The 20,892-nt window shown below is 47.7% G+C and overlaps 1 protein-coding gene across 1 annotated transcript in view; it reads right to left on the minus strand.

Annotated features, from left to right (window-relative positions):
* LOC119445110 (collagen alpha-1(VIII) chain) overlaps window positions 1-9,101 on the minus strand; it is a 59,618-nt gene extending 50,517 nt beyond the window's left edge. Inside the window, exons 1-4 of the mRNA XM_049664886.1 lie at window positions 8,856-9,101; window positions 5,934-6,344; window positions 5,458-5,520; window positions 5,144-5,250 (exon numbers count right to left, since the gene is read on the minus strand). Of these exons, the coding sequence (XP_049520843.1) occupies window positions 5,144-5,250; window positions 5,458-5,520; window positions 5,934-6,330 (567 nt within the window). The 5' untranslated portion in view covers window positions 6,331-6,344; window positions 8,856-9,101. The remainder of the gene's footprint in view (window positions 1-5,143; window positions 5,251-5,457; window positions 5,521-5,933; window positions 6,345-8,855) is intronic.
* Between the last annotated feature and the right edge of the window lie 11,791 nt (window positions 9,102-20,892).

Here is a 20,892-nt window from a genome sequence, read left to right on the forward strand (position 1 = left end):
CTGGACCGAACCAAGGTGGTTGCCGTCGCTTGGAGATCCTCAGATTATTTTTTTGCATTCTGCCTAATTAGATAATTAGTCTTAAATAATTAATCAACTTCTCAAACATATAATTAGATGAAAAGTGTCAATGAGAAAAGTGTAGAGCAACATAAGAAACTGCCGATAGAGCTTTCTGTCGCAGAGTATACGTGCTGCATAAAAGTGTTTTTTTTTTTTTTTTTTCCGAGAGTGAAAGAAGCCCGCGAATACACGCGAAATTGCCGCGCGACTGGCCGCTCAATGCGCTTTGCGTGTTTTCGCGGGCATCTTTTATGCTTTGAATTAAAAAAAAAAACACTTTTATGCAGCAGGTATATTCTGCAACAGAAAGTCTATCGGCAGGTTCATCATGTCGTTCTGTGTGTGACATCTTGGCTTGTACCGGGGTGTAAAATCATCCCCATCATTATCAACATGCGATGCCCTTCGTGCCCCATCCCCCATTGCGTGCATTTCCATATATTGGGGAAATCATAATCATCATCAACACGCAGCGATCATCTTTAAAACTCTAGTTGGGGGAGCGATATGCACGTCCGCTTCCAGGTCAACCCGCCGGTGCGGCAACATGATATGTATGCAAATCTTCATCATCAATATCAACACGCGGACAAACTTCTAGCCGGATCGGGCCTGAGCCTGTCACCGGCTAAGTCCGAGATATTACTGTACAGACTCACCCGAAAGGGATGAGGAACCTCACTCCTTTAGAGCAGATTCCCATAGCTCTTTACACCACGGGATGGGGTGATTGCCCAGTTTAGACTCCATCAGGGTCTCGGACTCCTACTGGAGTCCAAGGGGGACAACTCACAGAATATAGCCCGCATCACCTCCAAGACGTTGAAACATGCTTAGGCTCATACTCATGGTCTCGAACCGCAGGGGAGGGCTGAGCGAGAGCAATCTCCTTCGGCTCTACCACGCGTTTCTCATGAGCCACATTAATTACGTCGCTTTGGCGCTGCACTGGTCCAAAAGGGAAGAGGCAAACATCGATGCACTAATGCGCAAAACCATAAAGCGAGTTCTAGGCTTGCCTATCACCACCAGCACCAAAAAGCTCACACAATTAGGCATGCATAACTCCCTCTCGGAGGTGATCGAGTCCCAGCAGATGGCTCAGGTCGTGCGTCTATCGTCCTCGCGGGTGGTGGCGCATCTAGAATCCGTGTCTGTGGTATTACGGAGACTAACGAGCGTAAAGTGACTTTACCGTCCTCGATCAGAGGTACGTTTACGGTAGCTCCACTTCCAACAAATGTCCACCCGCAATACAATGTAGGGCGCCACATAGCTCGGGCCCGTTCTTTATTGAAATCGGTTGCAGATTGTCGGGATCTCGCAACCTTTGTCGATGCAGCCCAGTACGGGCGTTTCGATTGCTTCGCAGTGGTTTCGGTCGACCATAGTGGCAAACTCCAACATGTTTTGCCGCAGTTAGAAATGTTTCGGCAACAGTTGCTGAGCAAATGGAAATCGCTATAGCAATGAAAGACTCATTGCGTCCAAATATATTCACAGACTCGCGGTCCGCAGCTAGGGCTTTCTCCTCGGGCTCGATCTCGCGGGAGGCAGCGGCCGTCCTCGGCAGCAAGGGGGCTGCCGGGTTTCACACCCCAAAATGGTTCCCGGCCTACATGGGGGCCAACGTACATCCAGATGTTCCCAACGTCAATGAATTTGCCCATGACGTGGCCAGTGGCGCACTGACGGGGGGGGGGGGGGGGGGGGGATCAGGGGTTGTAACTCCCCCCCCCCTGAGGCCGAACTTAACCCCCCCTTTTGTTTAACCCTTTTCTTTCCTTAGGCATTTCAGTATGCAACTAAGAGTAAGACGCGCAATCGTCTGCACACTCGCAAAAAGCGCATTTTTTGACAATTTCCTGTGAAGAAATAGAAATTAGTGCTGTTTAGATGGTATTGGCAAACAGTCAACCCCCCCTGGCAGAGATCCTGGGTGCGCTACTGCCGTGCGCGAGGTTTCGCTCACTGCGGCGGTCCCGGCAGATTCGAAGGCGTGGACGCCGGAAGGTACAATGACTCGCTCCTCACTTTCCACAAGATCTTGACTCATTATCATCTCTCTCGGAGGGATTTTCGACTTCCTCACCCTAGACTCACTCGATCGCAATCGACGGCCTTTAGGATGCTCCAAATGGGGTCTTTCCCTTCGAGGGGCAGATTTAGTCACTTCTCGCCCAACATCGAACCGCAATGTCCGGACTGCGGAGAGGCGTACTGCTCATTAGCTCATATGCTCTGGCAATGTCCTGCGTTACGTGACACAGAGTTCAACAACGAAGAAGACTGGGAGGAATCCCTTAAAAGCGGCGACCTGTTGGTTCAACTTCGGGCTGTCCAGAGGGCCTGCGAGAGGGCGGTGGACCAGTGTCTTCCGGTCCCTGTGTGGGAGCGGCCCACGACTGCTACCGACTCCCCCTTAAAGGGGGCGTCCCAACGCAGTTCCTCAGCACCTGAATAATAGTTCTTTGTCTGTCTGGCAATCATAATCATCATCAGCACGATGCGATCATCTCAAAGAGGTAGTAGGCGGTGTCACAATGTGTACTACCCACTTCTTGGCCAATCCGCCATTATGGTTATGTGCCCGTAGTATGGTGAATCATCATCCTAATCAACACGGGGCGGCCATCTGAAACAGCTACTTGGTGTTGACACGACAGAACTATACGTGCGCTTGTGGCCTAATGAAAAAGCGTCACCTTCATTACGCTTCTTTATATGTCAGTGTAATAAATACCGCGAAAGAAAAATAAGTCTTTGTGGCCTAATGGGTAGAGCATCCAGCTGCTGCGCTGGTGGACCGCAGTTTGAGTTCCGGCACCGAAAGGGCTTTTCTTTGTGTGAATTTAAATCTACTCGGCGAGAACCCGACCAGCTACCGACCAAACCCGGCCAATCCATGGGATGGCAGGTTGAGAATCCTTTACTTTAAAGGAGTAAATTTGGGGGTTTAATGTGCTAGGACCACGATATGATGGGGAGGAGGGGGGGGGGGGAAGGATCAATTTTGACCGCCTAGGGTTTTTTCTAACGTGCACCTAAATCTTAGTGCACGAGCATTGCATGTCGCCCCCATCGAATTGCGGCCGCAGCGGCTGGGTTCGTACCCGTGACGTCGAGCTCAACAGCCCAACGCCATGGTCACTGGAATACCACGACGGGTACTGTTGATTATTCGTGACCCATTTTTGTGATGATTTAGATGATTTAAGTGCATACGGCAGGTATTGCCAAATCCTGATTGGGAGCCTATACCACTGTCGATGAAAAGAAAAGTGTACAATTGTTGCATTCTACCGGTGCTGACATATGGGGCAGAAACTTGGAAGCTAACAAAGAAGCTCGAGAACAAGTTAAGGACCACACAAAGAGCGATGGAACAAAAAAATGTTAGGCCTAACGTTAAGAGACAGGAAGAGAGCGCTGTGGATCAGAGAAAAAAATGGGGATAGCCGATATTCTAGTTGACATTAAGCAGAGAAAATGGAGCTGGGCAGGACATGTAATGCGTAGGATGGATAGCCGGTGGACCATTAGAGTTACAGAATGGATACCAAGAGAAGGGAAGCGCAGTCGAGGACGGCAGGAAACTAGGCGGGGGGGATGAAGTCAGGAAATTTGCAGGAGCAAGTTGGAATCAGCTAGTGCAAGACAGGGGTAATTGGAGATCACAGCGAGAGGCCTTCGTCCTGCAGTGGACATAACTATAGGCTGATGATGATGATGATGATGATTGAAAATGCATTAGGACTGTTTACAGCTTCCGTCTGTGTGTACTTGGGGTCTGAAATAGCGTCTCTGAGCCAGTTTCGGGATTTGTGCAATACCAGCGCATGGACCAATCCTAAAGCCAATGCACTTCGTATTGTGTATCGACCGAAATCCTCCATGAACGTCGCTTATATTGGCTCCGCCATTGAAAACTACTCATTCTCGCACACTTGCCAATATCATGACAACTTCCTAAGCTGTAGGGCTCGTCGCGTATAAAACAAAAAAAAAAACATGGCCGTGAATGACCTCTTATGTTTTTTTCAAAAGCCAGTGATATACAGTGTGCTTCTTTGACTCAATCGAATACTGCCGAGTTTTTCGCGTGTGAACGGCATTAACCCCGCGCAAGCGAGTGTTGTAGCGAGTACTTCTCTCTTTGCGTATTTCAACACTTTCGACTTCAGTAGGAGGCTCGTTGTCTTTTTCTTAATTCCATTTTTTTTTCAGGGGGCTTGCTAAATTGAGCTGTTTTTTTTTAATTGAAAGAACAGCTGGACGCAATATTTAAGCGTACTTATCACACTTGCTAATGATATCATCCGTAATGCTCAAGTGTTCGGTAAACCTTCCAGAGTTGCTAATCTTTTAGGAGATTTACAGGTGTCAAGTATTTGGTCACTTTAAAACAAAAGTTTAATTAACCCGAATACATCTTGGCGTGACTGTTGAACTAAAAGGAGGAAAAAAGATTAAACAGCTTGGCGGGGTCCAGGAGACCGACACAAGGTGACATGTGACAAGTCAAATAATCACAAAGATAAAATAGAAATTTACAGACAAATTGAGTGGACCACGCAAACGTAGCCGTAATATAATGCCTTAGTTGATGTACTCTCACTCCTGGTCCTGAAGGCATGTTTGATTTGAAATTGATTGCAAGTACCTAAATAACTTCTTTATACTTGTAGCTTTCAACGTCCTTGAACGCCGCTTGGCATCGGCAAAGAGTAGTCGTATCTATTTTAGGAGGAGATTGAATGCACTGTAACATACATAACTGAAGTATACCGTCCTGACAGTCAGCGAGGAAACCGGTAAAATGCAGAAAAGCATTCATCACACACGAAAAATAAAAATAAAAATGGCAGGAATTTATTTTGGAATGTCCTCGCACGACGGATATGACTGAATCCAGCTTTTTAGTTACACGTGGAGTTCTCGGCACTGCAACATCTGATATACCCGATGAATCAAACATCCGGGCTATCGGATACAGCGTTGTGACCTTCGCCTGTTCCGTGCGCTGTTAGACGAGGCCCAGAGTGCGCTGTACTTTTCAACCAGGCTTTAACATTTCCTAGGCTGCGGGAGCACTGGGCTTGCCGGGAGGGTTCTTCAGTTGACCGATTCCGGGGTTCGGTTGTCCGAGGAGGATTGGGTAGCCGGGCCCACTCAGAAGGCTCATGTCTGAAAGAGCGAACAGTATACAGTGGAGGTTGTTGATGCGCGCTCATACTTGCGTGATGCAGTATGCTATGCTTTTCTACAACAGGCTGTACCTGAGCCTATTGATTGAAGACAATCGTACGTATTAGAGAAGGTGAAAATGAAAATAAAATAAAGGAGCACGTATCGTATGCATTGATGGAGACAGGAAGCAGGGGCCACTCTTACCGAAATAAGCATCCTTCTTGATTCCGGGGGGCCCCGTCAGCGTCGTTGGGTCTTCAGGTGGAACTGAAACAAAAACGGGCTTGTCAAAGCCGAGCGATAGCCTCCCGGTAGACCTGCTGAGACATGCTGCTGGGGGGACACTTATAGGTTATTTCTATGGGTTATTACTATTAGGCGTGAGAGTGCTGTCCTGGTGCATCGGCTCCAGGATCGGGCGGCGTTACAACTCACATTAAACCACTTGCGAGGAAACATATGATGCACCGGTATCAGGATCGGCCAGCCATGATTACACCTTCGATTACACAGTTTCCGGGATGGGCCCCCGTTAGTTACATTGTCACCGAAATCTACCCTTTTATTCAGCCAGAAAGTTATCCACGCGAAGTTAGGGCAAGAGCGAAAGAAAGTTTCATTCTAAAAAGGTGACGCAACAAATGGTGACATTTCAGTAACACTCCATTCCACTAGCTTACTTTCTTCACAGCCGGCGAGTGGCGGATAGTCGCAGTGGTTGGTGACGCTGTTGAAGTGCAGTCCGGGCGGGCAGTCGAGCTTCATGCCGAAACCGCCGCTGCACACCGTATACTTCGTGCAGTCATCGGGATCGGGCACGTACAGAGGAACCATGCCGTTGGTTGGCGGGCAGCTGGGCTCAGAGGGCATGGTCATTCCGGGAGCAGCACCGGCTGCACCCGGGTATCCTGGAAACGCTGAGCCGCCAGGGGGCCCGAACGCAGGCCCAGCTGCGCCACCTGGAGGGCCACCAGCCGAGAAGGGCGCCCCTACCGGTGAGGCGGCGAAGCCGCTGCCAAAGCTAGCGGCCGAGGCTTGTACCACGACAAGCGCCAGCAACGTGGCAGTGGGGAGCATGGTGATCTTACTTTCTAGAAATAAGAAAGAAACGCTAGTTGAGTTGTGTGGTATCACAACTGCACGTCGCAAAGGCGTTAATCGTGACTTACACATCCGCGGGTTCGCAGGGGTGGGGTAGGGGTGAATAGGTAAGTGATACGAGAAGTTTATGCAACGCACGATGTTGGGCCGTATGTTTGCCGCATAAGGTAAGTTCCCTCCTTGTAGGACAGCTGTTAAGCGTGCAACTACTTCAGGAGTGATCGCGGAGAAGCCGCTTTTAGGAGTCATTGCAAAATTCAGTTGTGTTTCTATGGACGTTTTTGTCGCTTTCAATAGGCTTTCTGCTAAAGATGCCTTCAGTTCAGATAGCTATCATGCACGGGCAACCAATTTTTGTAAGGGGAACCAGATGGAGATCGGAAGTCCCTGTTTATCAATAATTTCGTATCTCTTAAGTACCTTTCGTGAGAGTCGCGTCTACATGTGGGCCTAGAGAGGATGCAAGGTAATAGCGAGAGAAAATTTCATGGGATCTTAGCCGTGAATTCGCTGGCACAGAGCTTAAACTACGCTTAGTAAAGGAAAGAATAGTCAAGTGGAGTTTTCAAAAACGTATATTTAGTCCTCGGAGGCCTATCTTATCGTTTACAATCAATAATCTACTTGTTCTCTCTTTCTCTATCTCACATACGCTTAGCAGCAAACTGGTTGATTTCTCAGGCTGACACCAGCCTCCTCTTTTCAGTTTGGTTCAGACCAAAGTTTCTTTTTGTATCAACGCAATGTTTCCTTTAAATTTTAACGCATCATTATTTTCCTTTGCACAAATACGTATAGTGACTAACCTTACTACCCCTGTTCACTATATCCTCTGATTGTGGTTCTATTATACTTAAGTGCTTAGTTGCTGCACTGCAGGTTGTTGAACCCTTGTTCTTTTTTTTTAATCTTTTTAGCTACATTTTTCAAGGTCCACTTCTAAGTTTCTAGCTTCACTGGAACAGCGCGTTGGCCTCCCGGCTAGTACTATGCCGGCTTTAGCCCACAAAACAAATTGCGCTCAAATTATTCACAACATGCGGAAGTCAAGTGAGAATTGAGTGGGTACTGGAACATGTCGGTGTAATAGGAAATTAATGGTCAGACAGCGAGACACGAGCAGCTCTTGGACGGAAATCCGTGCCGTGTGCAAAATATATACCTTTGCTATGTTCACCCACCAATACTGAAGCCGCCCGCCAATATGCGCATCGCAGAGCGAGAGAAAAGAGGGAATCGAAATTAGATCTTCCTTTCCATCGATTTCGATGTTCCTTAGAAGTTCATTTCCAGGCAGCTAACACGAGGAAGCCGAGTACTTGTGAGAAGGCTGGCCAGCGATACAATAATGTCACCCTACAGAAGTCACCTGTTCTTTGATGACGAGCCAAACAAACTAATGTGCACAACATATCAGCAACAAGCCACTACAAGACACGTGATTTGGGATTGATTGTACTAGACATGAGACAATCCGCAAAGCATCATGGACAGAATACCTCGACATATCCAGCCAGTCACAGTGGATGATTAAATTCGACTTCGCCACATCAACCAGGAAGACGTTTCCTATCTGCGCGCATAGCTTGGCGAATTCGTCTGCGATGAAGGCTGACCAGGTTAGCGTCTCCTTGGTAATCGCCCACGAAAATCGAACAACCATTGCCCCCGTAGGGGGTATCCACAGGCGCCTCTAATGCTTAAGGCAATCGCGGCTTTTTAAAGCGAAGCCTCATATGTCTAGACGAAATCGTATATGGCTAGGCGAAATCGCCGGTGCACAGAAAACGATCATCATCAGCATCGACTCGAGCGTTGTCGTCTTCTTCCGCAGCTGGCTGCGTTGCCGCACATCATTCCATCGTAGAATTTCACTTCTCTTCTGTTGTCGTAACGGGGTAGCCGCGTTTACGGTGGTTATGAGCCATTGCTGAAGGGGGTATGAGCAATTCTTCATTGTCTTACGTAACGGACAGATTTAATTTTGAAGCAATTTAATTTCGAAGAATCGTAAGCAGCAATGCCGGGCGAATGCTGCTAACCACGGCGCCAAGCAAACTCGAGACATCGAACGCGAGCGACAACGGCGGACTGCGGGCATACCGTCAGTGACGTCGTTCTCTCGGTCGCAGCCGAACGTGTGCGTAACCTCATAATTGAGAAATACTTTAATGAACCCTCGGAATTAACCAAGTGATAAACACCGGGGTCGCACGTTTCAGCTTCGCTGGTTAACCATCTGCACGGTCTGGAAGGACCGACAAATTTCTCTTTCTTTTTCTTTTCTATTCTTTTTTTCTTGTAATAATGACGTTCCAAATCAAATCCCGCCTAGGAAACGCAGAAAGGTTAGTAAACGGAGGAACTCCTAGCAATAAAGCCTCAGACAGTGCCTCTAGTATCAAGCCCCAACAAATTGGATTCGTGGCGTCAAAATGCTAAATTCCTCCAAAGATCTCGTGGAATAACGTAAGAATGAGTGACGGACGTCTTGTGCTCACCTGCACAACGATACGAACGCGCTGTTCGCCAGAGAGTCAACGGAACGTTCTCCTTGGATGGGACGACGAAGTGCTGAGAGGCAGCTTGGCGTATCCTCTTTGACTGGTCTCTGGAAGGTGCGCGCTGGTTTTATCGGGCACCCCGAAAGCGTCTACTAGCAGGGGCCTCTGGTTTTCGTGGAGTCTCGCCACCAACGACCAGCTCCGGTTCGAGATAAGGTAGGCTCCCTCTTCCCATCCTCAAGTCGATGACGCTTACCAAGTTATTTGCTGCGCACATGTTAGCCCGTATACGTATACACCCGTTGTGGGGGGGTGCAGACACGGAGACGCAATGGCGGCATCGTTAAGCCATAAACCTGGCCGGCTGTGTCTGTGACGTTGACTTCGAAGCAAATATGGACAGCGGCGGAGGCATACCGCGACTCTGAAAAGAACGAAAAAGAATAATCTGAGTTTCTCAGGCCGGACACGTTTCTCCTGAGTCTGAAAACAAGAAAGTTTGAGAGATAAGCGATTGCTGCGCAAATGTAGCATAAGCTTCAAGTTCAGGGCTAGGTTTATGCGTGTTACTTGGCGGAGCAGTTACAGTATCGCTGAAGCACGCAACCAAGACGCTGGGCATACAGAGAGATGATATTCGAGGCACCTTTTCCGGTGATAAAGCTCCGAGAGTTCCGGCGCAGTGCGACAAGCAGGCGCTTTATGACAAGGAGTTATGCGCTTGAGCCCTTTCTGGGCTGACACGGAGTGTTTCCGAGAAGGATCCTTGCTGCTGTTGTCCCAGGCAAATGCATCAGCAGTGCCATTATGTAAAACGTTTGTGCGAACAAAAAGGGGTTGCTCTGTTGCCAACTCTGGCCCAGCGAGATGCTTCAAATTTTCTTTACACTGGTTTTTCCCTTTTGTCATTTCAGAAGGTCCACCATCGGGACTGGGACTTCCGCCGATGTACGTATATCATGCTTGCTTGCTGACTTTTCCTCATTTAGGATTGAAAATGTTTGCCTTAGACCTTACTTTCCACAGGAACTTGAAGATGTGTTTCCTACGGTGTTCCCTTAATTTTATTATTTATTATTCTTTCTTTTCTATTTGTATTCACCCGAAGATCGCAGTCATGTAAGAAATTCTGTCGCGATTCTATTCCAATTCTTCTCTTTTTTTTTTTTTTTTTTTTTTATTGCGATAAAGACTTGCCGTTAAGGCATAATTCTTGATGTGTATATGTGTATTATATGTGTGCTGTGAGGCCTGTGTTGTGTATGAATTGAAGCAGTGTTTTGTGGAATCTGTTATCATGTATCCAGCGGTCATAGCTGGTTGTCACACTGTAGCGGAGGCCGGCTTGTAGTAGGAGACGCGAGCGTTCCGATTGTAAACCAGTACATGTCCATATTAGATGGTATGCATCTGCTTCCATCACAGGGACGGAGCAGAATGGACACGTAGCACCCAGTGGTAAATGCGACCAGTTCCACCTTGAGATCACAGCCGGTGTAAGGGCCACCCCGGCCCGAAGCCTCCTAAGCACAACTTCCTCCGCCCTAGTAAGGTGAAGGGGGAGGGAGCAGACACACGGGGGGATAAGAGCGCGTGTGTCCTGCCGGAGAAAATTTTTACGGGCTCGGAGCGAGTTAAGGGGTTGAGGTGGGAGGGGAATAGACGGAAGGTCTGGATTAGGAGGGCAATGTGCCTGCTGGTCAGCAGCAATGTTGTGAGGGTTCGCTGCATGACCTTGAATCCAGTGTACCTTGACGCAAGTAGCTGTTTTGCTATTCATCGTGTGTATTGTCTCGCAGATTTCCATCGCCTTGTCAACCTTCTTCAGTTCCTGAATAGCCGCTAAAGAATCAGTGAAGATATCTAGTTGTTTGATGGTAGGCAGCTTAGATGTCGCATCTTGCACAGCGTCGTGGATGGCTTGAAGTTCCATTACTAGAGCGCTGGCTTCCGTAGATAAATAGCGCTGGTGGCCGCTGATGAAATTATGCGTTGTACTGAGGAATGATGTCCTCCCGCCGTCTGGGAGAATAGCAGCATCCGTATAGACTTTGCAGGTGTCAGCGCATGATGCATCGATGATATTGTGGTCGTCAATAATACCTGTTGTATCGCTGCGTCGTAACTTCGTTGGCTTATTAGTTGTGATGCTGGTGAATTCCCAGGGAGGCATTGGATAGGGCTGATTGTCAATACGAGAGCCGCGTTGAAAATGAGCATGTAACGCAGCGACAGCCGGAACAAGTTGCTTTTTTATTTCACGTGCTTTTTCACGTTGTGAAATTAGCTCTGCAATTGTGTTGAGCTGGGCATGTTCCTGTAACGTTGGTATCGGAGTGATGCGTGGTAGTGCTGTTATTGTGCGCATAGCATCGCGATTAATCGTTTCTAACTGTGCCAACTGTGCCAAAGTTAGCCGTTGAAATTGTGCCTGATATAAAATTCGTGGCTGCAAGACTGCACGTACCAGCCGTCGAGCTACGTCAGTACGAGCTCCAGCTGCTTTTGCTGCAATGCGACGAATAAGGTGAAGTGTTTTTGTCGAAGTCTGTCTGATTTTACGGAGCCAGTGTGCACCACCGCCGGAATGGTGAATATCGAGACCCAGTATGCGGACCTCCGAAGCCTCAGGGATTGTCACTGCGCCGAGTTTAAATGTAAAGGGGCGCTGCGTGATTCTTGTGCGTCCTTTCTTGTTGGCCACCACAACATAGCTTGATTTTTGGGCGGAAATGTCCAACCCTGCTTTCCGAGCGTAGTTGTGCAGAACATCAAGGGCTTCTTGAAGCTGTTGAGTTTGTCGAGATACATCTTCATGTGCGGACCACAAAGTGACGTCATCCGCATAGATTAAAAACTTCACGTCTGGAATCTGGTGTAGTTGCCAGGCTAGAGGTATTAGAGCAACGTTGAAGAGAAGAGGAGCTAAAACCGAACCTTGTGGGACTCCTCTGTTCGATGTGAAGTATCCTTCTTGCCTCCCATCTACTCTAATCGCAAATGTGCGATTCTGAAGAAATGAGTAGATAAATCTTAGGACCCGTGGTGGAAGTCCCAGGTCGATGAGGTTGGCAATAATGATTTCATGGTCTATATTGTCATAAGCTTTCGTTATGTCAGTTGCTACTACCGTGCGCACAGCGTGGCTGTGCGGTGAAATCTGTAAAACATCGTCGGATAATATAGAAAGACCGTCTTCAGTTCCCAGGTAAGAACGGAAGCCAATTTGAGCAGGATGATATTTATCATGGCGTTCAAGCCACCAGGAAACACGTGTGGCCAGCATCTTTTCAGCGAGCTTGCAGACAGTTGAGGTTAGCGAAATTGGGCGTAAAGACTGCAGGTTATTTGGAGACTTTCCTGGTTTCGGGATCGGGACAACAATTGAATGCTTCCAGTCAGGTGGAACGTTTCCAGTCTCCCAGACTTTATTAATAGCCTGAAGAAGTGCGTCGAGAGCTGCTCCTTCCATGTTCTTGAAAACCTCATAAGGAATACCATCGGGTCCAGGTGTTGTGCGTTTCTTCGAAGATTCAATCGCCGCTATTAGTTCGGCCATGCTGAAAGGGCTGGATATTTCGAATTCATCAGACTCATCAATTTCAGGGCAGTTTACAGGTGACGCGTGATCGTACTTCGGGAAAAACGCTCTAGCAGCGTGTTCTGCAAATTCATGTGGCGAACTTTGCATCGCTAACCTAACGCTCGCTGCAGGGTCAGGTTGCTTATGACCGCGTTCCATTGACCGGAACGTACGCCAAAGTGCTCTGTTTCCAATGCCCGATCCAAGATTCTCGCACCACTCATACCATCGTCGTCGAGAAAGTTGCTTTTCGTGCCGACGCGCCTTCGCCGCTATATGGTTAGCACGTGCACGGCTACCTGGTACATCGGGATTCCTCGACGCATACATTTCTGCCTGACGTCGCTTTGCCCAAAGTTGCAAAAGAGCGAGGTCCGGATGAGGTTGTTCTTCGTCAACTGTGGTTACAGTGGTGTTACTTCGGAGCAGTTCTTGCAAAGCGGGAAGAATTTCTGAGGGCTCTGAGGGTACTTTATCAATCGATGATTCCCGAAACTTATCCCAATGCGTGACTGTTACAAGCCGTCGAATTTTCTTTATGCACGTTCTACGCAAACCAATCATTATTGGCATATGATCACTGCCCCAGGTATCTGGTTCCACCCGCCACTGCGGCATTCCAGGGCCCAACCACCACGTGAGGTCTGGAGCGTGTGTTCTAGATACTGCGGGTACAGCACAGGTAGCCACAGCGTGAAGATTCAACAGAGTAAAAGTGGCATCGCTCATGACGTTTTTAACTTGACATCCTCTTCGGGAGTTGTACTTGTACCCCCATTCTGTATGTGGAGCATTAAAGTCTCCACCCACGAGAATAGGAGTTCCCGGGTACGTAGACCGTAGATGGGCTATCCATCCCAAGTTCAAGCGTGTGCGCTGTGGTCTGGCGTAGAATGACACTAGAATGACAGGAGTCTTCACTGGTCGTGCCAGGACCCCGACAACTTCTTGATTAACACTACACCATGGCTCCAGATCAATCACTGTGTGAGCAATATGCGATGATACATACACTGCAGCTTTTCCGGGAGCTGAAGTCATTGTAGTAGCACGTCTATCTTTAATAGATGGGTTATGATACCCATTAAAATTGGAAAGTGAGCATAGCTTATTATGCTCTTGAATAAGCAGTGCCCATACATGTAGCTTATTATATTGAAGCTTGGTTTTAATTTCTCCTAACTTGGAGCTTAGGCCGCGACAATTCCACTGTAGAATTCCATCCTGTGACAGTTGATGCAGAGAATTAGCCATGATGCAGGCAATCCTGAATGAGCAACGTTAGTTGAGCAAGTTGATCTAAAACTGCTGTCCAAACAGCTTGGTTGACCTGTTGTGCCGGACGGGATCCAGGCTTAACAGTGGCATTCGTACTGGTTGATGCTGCCCAAACAGCTTGGTTGACCTGTTGTGCCGGACGGGATCCAGGCGTAACTGTGGCATTCGCACTGGTTGATGTGTTACGTGTTGGTCCTGTTTTCTGACGCCGCAGAATTACCAATTCTTTATGTTTGCGTAGTCGCTCAATCTCTCTGGCCAGTGCGTCTATCCGAGCGTCAATGTCATCATGGTCATCATCCGACTGATACAGAGGTTCCGGTAATTTCTGTTTCTTTGTCTGCGACTGCTTGCCACGTTTAAGAGCAGAAGAATACAGTTGTGTTTCTTGGGCTTCTGCTTCTTCTGCCATGAGCATCTCTGGCTCTTCTTCAAGAACCTCATAACGATTGTGAGTTGTTACTATACTCGTTTTTGGTACAGCCCTTCGTATCCGTGCTGTGGCCTTCTGTTTAGTCGGACAGTTTGTGCTTGTCATATCGTGCTCATCAGATTTGCATAAGCCACACCGATATCGTGGTTGGCCTTCTGGTGTGAGCTTTTCTGGGTCAATAGTACGTTGTGGGCAAAAAGCCTGCATGTGTCCACGTTGAAAGCAGCGGTAGCAGAATATCGCCCGAGGGAGGTAGGGAGGTATTCTCATTTTCGTGCTTTGTTGTAGTGGTGCGAGCAGTCCTTCACGGACGTTATCATCAGTATTGGTAGGTCGTGAGTGAAGGATGATCAGTAAAGAATAGAATCGAGCGAAATTAAGGAATTGTTAGGTTATACCAGCTCAGATTTTTCACTCAAGTGCGAATAGCTCCAGCATAATACATTACAAAACATGTAGAAGCGTCCTCCGATTGCAGTACGCAAACAAATCATTATCATCGTCAGTATATGTTCTAAGTCCACTGGAGGACGAAGTCCTCTTTCAGCAATCTCCCATTACCACTGCCTTGCTCTAACTGATTCCAAGTTGTGCCTGCAAATTTCCGAATTTCATCCCACCGCCTAATTTTCTATCGTCCTCGACTGCGCTTCCCTTCTCTTGGCCCCCAATCTGTAACTCTGTAATAGACCACCCGTTATCTACCCTACGAATTACATGGCCTGCCCAGCTTCATTTTAGGGGCGAAGCTCCTTATAGCGGCACCCGTTCCGTCCCCGTCGTAGTAGTAGTAGTAGTGTGTTGGTTAACCAGTCTGAGAAAAATGAGAAAAAAATTCCGAAGTTGTGTCCGTAGCGCGGAATCGAACCAGGGACCCCTCGCTTCCGAGCGCGCGGCGTTAGCCCACTACGCCACGAAGCGGACATGAACAAACGCACCACGATGGCTATAAATACCCAACATTAACGAAAGGCCGCGTTTCTAGCGCGTTTCTAACGCGTTTGTGCTAGCGCGTTACGGCCCGTGTAAGAAGCTGGTGTAAGACGCTGTGGCCTTTCCACCTTACCTTCAACGCGTTTCGAACGCGCTGCCCAAAGCGGTGGCAAGTCAAGTTCAAGTCGAGGAGCGTTTATGAATACGGGGGGTATACTCTCTCAGCAATCATGTGATGGCGTCGGCAAACGCGGTGCACGTTCCGGCATGTGTAAATGGCTGCGTAAGACGCTGTGGCCGCTCCCCCTTACTAGAGAGTACTGCACATTTCTAACGCGTTTGTGCTAGCGTCCCCTTAAGCGGGAGATCCGATGATTCCCTCCGGAGCTTCGCCCACTCATCATCATTCACCCCGTGGATATGCTGTGATTTTTTTATTTTCCTCTTATTGTCATCTAAAAAAAATTGTCGCAGTTTCACCCGAAAGGCGAAGCACCAATTGCGATAGCAAATTAGTAGAGAACTATACGGAGTAAGGATAGTAGTTTTATCTGCTGTATAAACTTGGACATGCAACAGCACCAGCAACGCGCAGAACTGTAGTCGACGCCGTCGGCGTTTTGCCCGCGTTCGCACCGAACGCGCGCGGCGTTTTTATATAAATACGTATTTGGTGTCGCAGCTAAACGTCGCCTCTCCTCCCGCCCTCCCTCCCTCCCTCCCTCCCGTACCCCCACAGCCTTTTGCGCGACGGAAAAAGTTGTCGCAGTTTCACCTGAAAGGTGAAGCATCAATTGCGATAGCAAACTTGTAGAGAGCTATACGGAGTAATGATATTAGCTTTATCAGCTGTATAAACTTGGACATGCAGCAGCATCGGCAACACGCAGAACTGTTGTCGACGCCATCGGCGTTTTGCCCGCGTTCGCTCAAAATGCGTGCGGCGTTGGTGACTGTTGCCGGAGCCTCTGATATAAATAGGCACTTCGTGCCGCAGCTAAACGTCGCCTCCCTTCCCTCCCCCTCCCCCACGGCCTCTCGCGCGTCGGAAGAAGGCGCGTTTGCTCTACATATATGGTGATTGTAAAGGAGAAAAGAGACGCCTACTTCTGCAGCCCTTAAGCGAGCACGGCGCAGAACGCGCGTTTGTTCTCCGCCGTGCGTTCACTCCCCGTGAAAGACGCGCCCCTCGCGCCCTTTCACTCGCACATACAGCGTTCGGCGCGCGGCGTCGATTTCTTCTCCAAATGACGTCATACGGAACCTCACGGCGACGGCGACGGCGACGCCGACGGCAGAAATCTGCTTTTGAGTGTCCATATAATTGCTATCGCAATAAAAAGTTGCGTTTGCTCTCTATATATGGAAAGGAGGAAAGAGACGCTTAATTCTGCAGCCCTTCAGGGAGCACGGCGCAGAACGCGCGTTTGCTCTCCGACGTGCGTTCGCTCCCCGTGAAAGCGCGCGTCCCTCGCGCCCTTTCACTCGCACATACAGCGTCCGGAGCGCGGCGACGATTTCATCGCCATTGACGTCATACAGAATCTCACGGCGACGGCGACGACGACGGTGACGCCGACGGCAGAAATCTGCTTTGGAGTGTCCATATAATTGCTATCGCAATAAAATATCGGTTCACCCTATTCCCTTGTAATCCACACCACTATACTACTGTCTCTTAACGTTACGCCTAACATTTTATTGCGATAGCAATTAGCTGTACACTTATGGGGAATTTCCGCCGCCGTCGTCATCATCGGCGTCGCCGTGATGTTCCGTATAAAGTCCAAGTGCAATGACATCGTGGCCGCGCACCGTATGCTCTACGTGCGAGGGTAAGCCGAGGAGGATGGTGGCTTGATGAAATCTGCGCTAGGTTCGAACGCTAGGTGACCTAAGATAGCTGATGGCTTCGTGTGCTCTGTGGTCCCGTGCACCTGGTTCGCGTTCAAGTGGAGGCAGCAGTTAGTAAGCGAATGTTTGCTGCAGTTTATGCAGCTGATAAATTGACTAACCTTACTTCGTATAGCTGTGTAATCAATTGCTATCATAATCAATGCTTGGCCTTTCGCGCGAAACAGACTTTTTTGTTGCATCGCTCGCTGTTCGATCCTTAACTTCTTGTCAAGCTTCTTTGAACCAAGTTTCTGCCCCACTATGTAAGTATCAGTATAACGCAATGATTCAGTTTTTTTTTTTCGAGGATAGCGGTGAGCTCCAGATGTTGATGTTGTCGTGTCTGCCGTATGCGCTCCAACCCATTTTTACTCTTCTGTAAGTTTCTTCTAAGATTAGGTTCCCCAGTGAGTAAAACATACATACATACATACATACATACATACATACATACATACATACATACATACATACATACATACATACATACATACATACATACATACATACATACATACATACATACATACATACATACATACATACATACATACATACATACATACATACATACATACATACATACATACATACATACATACATACATACATACATACATACATACATACATACATACATACATACATACATACATACATAAGTCTGTATTATGGACCCAGAAACCCCACTAAGGTTACAGATAAGGTGATAGTAGAAAGGGTTCAATCGCATGTCAACAAGTAAAACAACACAGACAGGGATCCAGACAAATTGACTATGCCTAAAAGATGTGTATATATATGCCAGGCGGTAAGCGTTAGCTATTCAACCTAGATAAACGTATTGTTGCATAGAATTCTATAGGCACACAGCCAATCATGAATTTTTGTTATCTTGCCAGATTATTGAACAATACCTTTGTCTTCTGCATATTTTCAAGCCTATACCCTTACACTTTCTCGGCTAAAGCCCTCAATCATGTGTTGCTGTTCATCACTAGCATTACTGAACAGGACAATATCATCTATTATATTTGCCATTGATTCTCACTTATAATTCTTTCCAGTCTAATGGCTTGCCTACTTCTTCTAAGCATTCAGTAGATATCATTGAAGTGATTGTGGTTACTTGCCTGATGCCTTCATTGATCTCTTGAGCAGTATATTACCGTATTTCTTGTGGATAATTAAGGTAGCCTATGGAGTCTTGATAGATATTTGCTAAGCTATTCAGGCAAGATTCCTGTACTCCTCGATTACGCAATGCCTCCTTGACTGCTGGTATCTCTAGTAAATCGAATGTATTTTCATAATCTATGAAAGCCATATGGAGAGGTCGGAACGTTGTAGTCCGCAAATTTCTCAATTACCTGACTGACGACATCGACTGGATTCATTGTAGAATACCCTTCCCTGAAGCCAGCCTGCTCTCGCTTGATTGAATTCAAGTGCTACCCTGATTTTATCGGAAATTACCTTGGTGGCATTCTTCCAACTCTCTGGCGCAGTTGAAGTCGGGAGGCATTGCGTATAAAGCGAGGCAGGTTTTTCGAGTATAATTTCGTCTACATCTTTGATTAAATCGACTGTTATTCCTTCTTCTGGAGCCGCTTTTCGCTGGGACAAGTCGTGCAAAGCCATTCTAGCTAGTTACATGTGGAACTTCTGTATTCTGTGCTCTAGGCTGCTCTGGGCCCTGTATAAGTCAGTACGAAGCACTCTGCTACCGTTACGATATCATCGAAATTGCTGATGACATTACCCAGCTTTCAGTGAAGAAGCCCTTATACCCCCAGATTTGTCATATCCTGTCATAAGTTTTGGCGCAATGAAGCCTGTAGTGCCTTCATGGCGAACAAGGCCACCGACAGCGCACTGGACTTGATGGTGCTTCTGTGTATGCTCCCGCTGGTGGAGCTTACGTAGAAACACTAGACGCCACCGCATAGCAGCGGTATCATTTAAATAGTCAGCTAAGCCACGTGGCCCCAAGCTGCCACGTCACTGTAGATGACTCAATGGGAATAAACCTTCTTGATTGGTGTCCAACTTGCATCTCACGTCGTACGATCACTATGGCTGCTCTTAGTGAATCGCTGTATGCACCGGTATTGTGGTGAGACGCAATGCGTGGTTTTGAATGAATGAATGAATGAATGAATGAATGAATGAATGAATGAATGAATGAATGAATGAATGAATGAATGAATGAACTAACTTTTTACCTGCCTATTTACATATGATCTCGCTTTCTGGCTTTTGCAGTACGGAGGGAGAGGATTCGTGGAAGTGGGTAAATATACAGGGTCTGTAAAAGCCGGTAACTACATACATGTACCGACCGGCTTGCACTCAACGACGTGGTCATTGTGCGCCTGGGCTTGCTCTAGGTGCTGTAATTACCGTTATAGAGGGAGAAGGACGAGGGGAAAGTAACGCCGGTAATCATAATTGACCTCGACTGGTACTGTACGCTAGGGACGATGACAATGCAAAAAGCAAGAACAAAGAAACTCCAACCAAAATTTATTTTAACTTTAAGAACTCGACGTTTTGGGGCCCGACCAGCTCCTTCTTCAATTTAAATGGCATGAGGCATAGCCGTGCTTATATGCGTTTTTTGTTAACGCTTTTACAGGCTCGCTGACACTTGTCGCACTCCTCGAGTGTAAACGGCGGCAAATGTTCCTGACGAACGATGTTCCATGATTCCAAAAGAAGCCACCGGCGGTGGTTGTTCTCTCTCTTCAAGACGACAGCGCCGTCGGGGCTAATCTGGTGGTCACAAAGCTCGCAGTGTTATGTGGCACAGCCCTGTGTTCTCTGTTTAGGTGGCGAAGGTAATTCTTGAGTTGAGGAATTATTTCAGGGAAGTATTTAGTCCCGCCAATACACGAAGCGGGGCATTCGGTGCAAATAACATTGTATTCAGCGCCATGTGCTTTTTCGACAGGACAGCGGTCTTTTGGACTAGGGAGGAGGTTTCCGACCGTAGACAGAAGCTTGTGAGCGACGTCAACCCCTGCCCCTCGCATCAAACCTGCTAATGTTTCGCTGACCCTTCGAACGTGAGGTATGGTGACACGGCGCCTCTGCCGGGGTGGTTCGGCAGCCGCCTTCTTTTCATAATCGTTCCGTCGGTGGAGAGCGCGGTAAATGAATGCATTTGTATAACCAGTATAACAGTTCTTCCTAAGGTCACGGATTGCTGTGTTCTTTTCTTCCTTCTGAAGGTGCAAGAACGAGCAAATTGTTTCGGTTCTCTTGACTAGGCTTCGGACTATAGAAAACTTGTGGAAGGTGCGGTGACTCGAATTAAAGTGAAGATATCGTCCTGTATGTGTCAGTTTTCTGAATGCGGAAAATTACAGGTTCGGTCGCTCTCTTTTCAAGAAGGCAACTTTGAAATGAAGAGAAGCAGAATTTTCGCGTACCACTGTAAGCTACATAGCCGGCTCTATGGAGTTGAACTGCACGAACAAGTTGTCACCCCGGATGCCTTCGCCACGCAAAAACAATCTTCCACGTAGCGCACGAGGCAGATTTCTGCCGAACGTTTACTTTTGAAAGCAAGAAAACACGAGTAGATGAAGAGAAAAGATGTAGAAAGGCTCTTACTGAAGACTGGGGAGCTTTGTCCGACTGCATGCCTACCGTGTCACTCTCACTGAAAACGATAAGAGAAGTGACCGTTAAGAGCTCGCATGCACACACTCGAGATTTCGTCATCCATTCACAAGCGGCCAACTAGGCCAGTTGACTTCACGAACGCAATAGCACCTTGGTGGCCCTCTGTGCCGCATATGCGCAAGGTCCAAAGGCCACGGACTTCTTCGGTTTCTTCGAGCTGGTCCTCATAGGGTTCTGAGATGTTATCGTCGGTGCTACTTGATTTGTGTAGTTGGCGTAAA

The sequence above is a fragment of the Dermacentor silvarum genome, chromosome 3, assembly GCF_013339745.2.
Source record: "Dermacentor silvarum isolate Dsil-2018 chromosome 3, BIME_Dsil_1.4, whole genome shotgun sequence".
NCBI lineage: Eukaryota > Metazoa > Arthropoda > Arachnida > Ixodida > Ixodidae > Dermacentor > Dermacentor silvarum.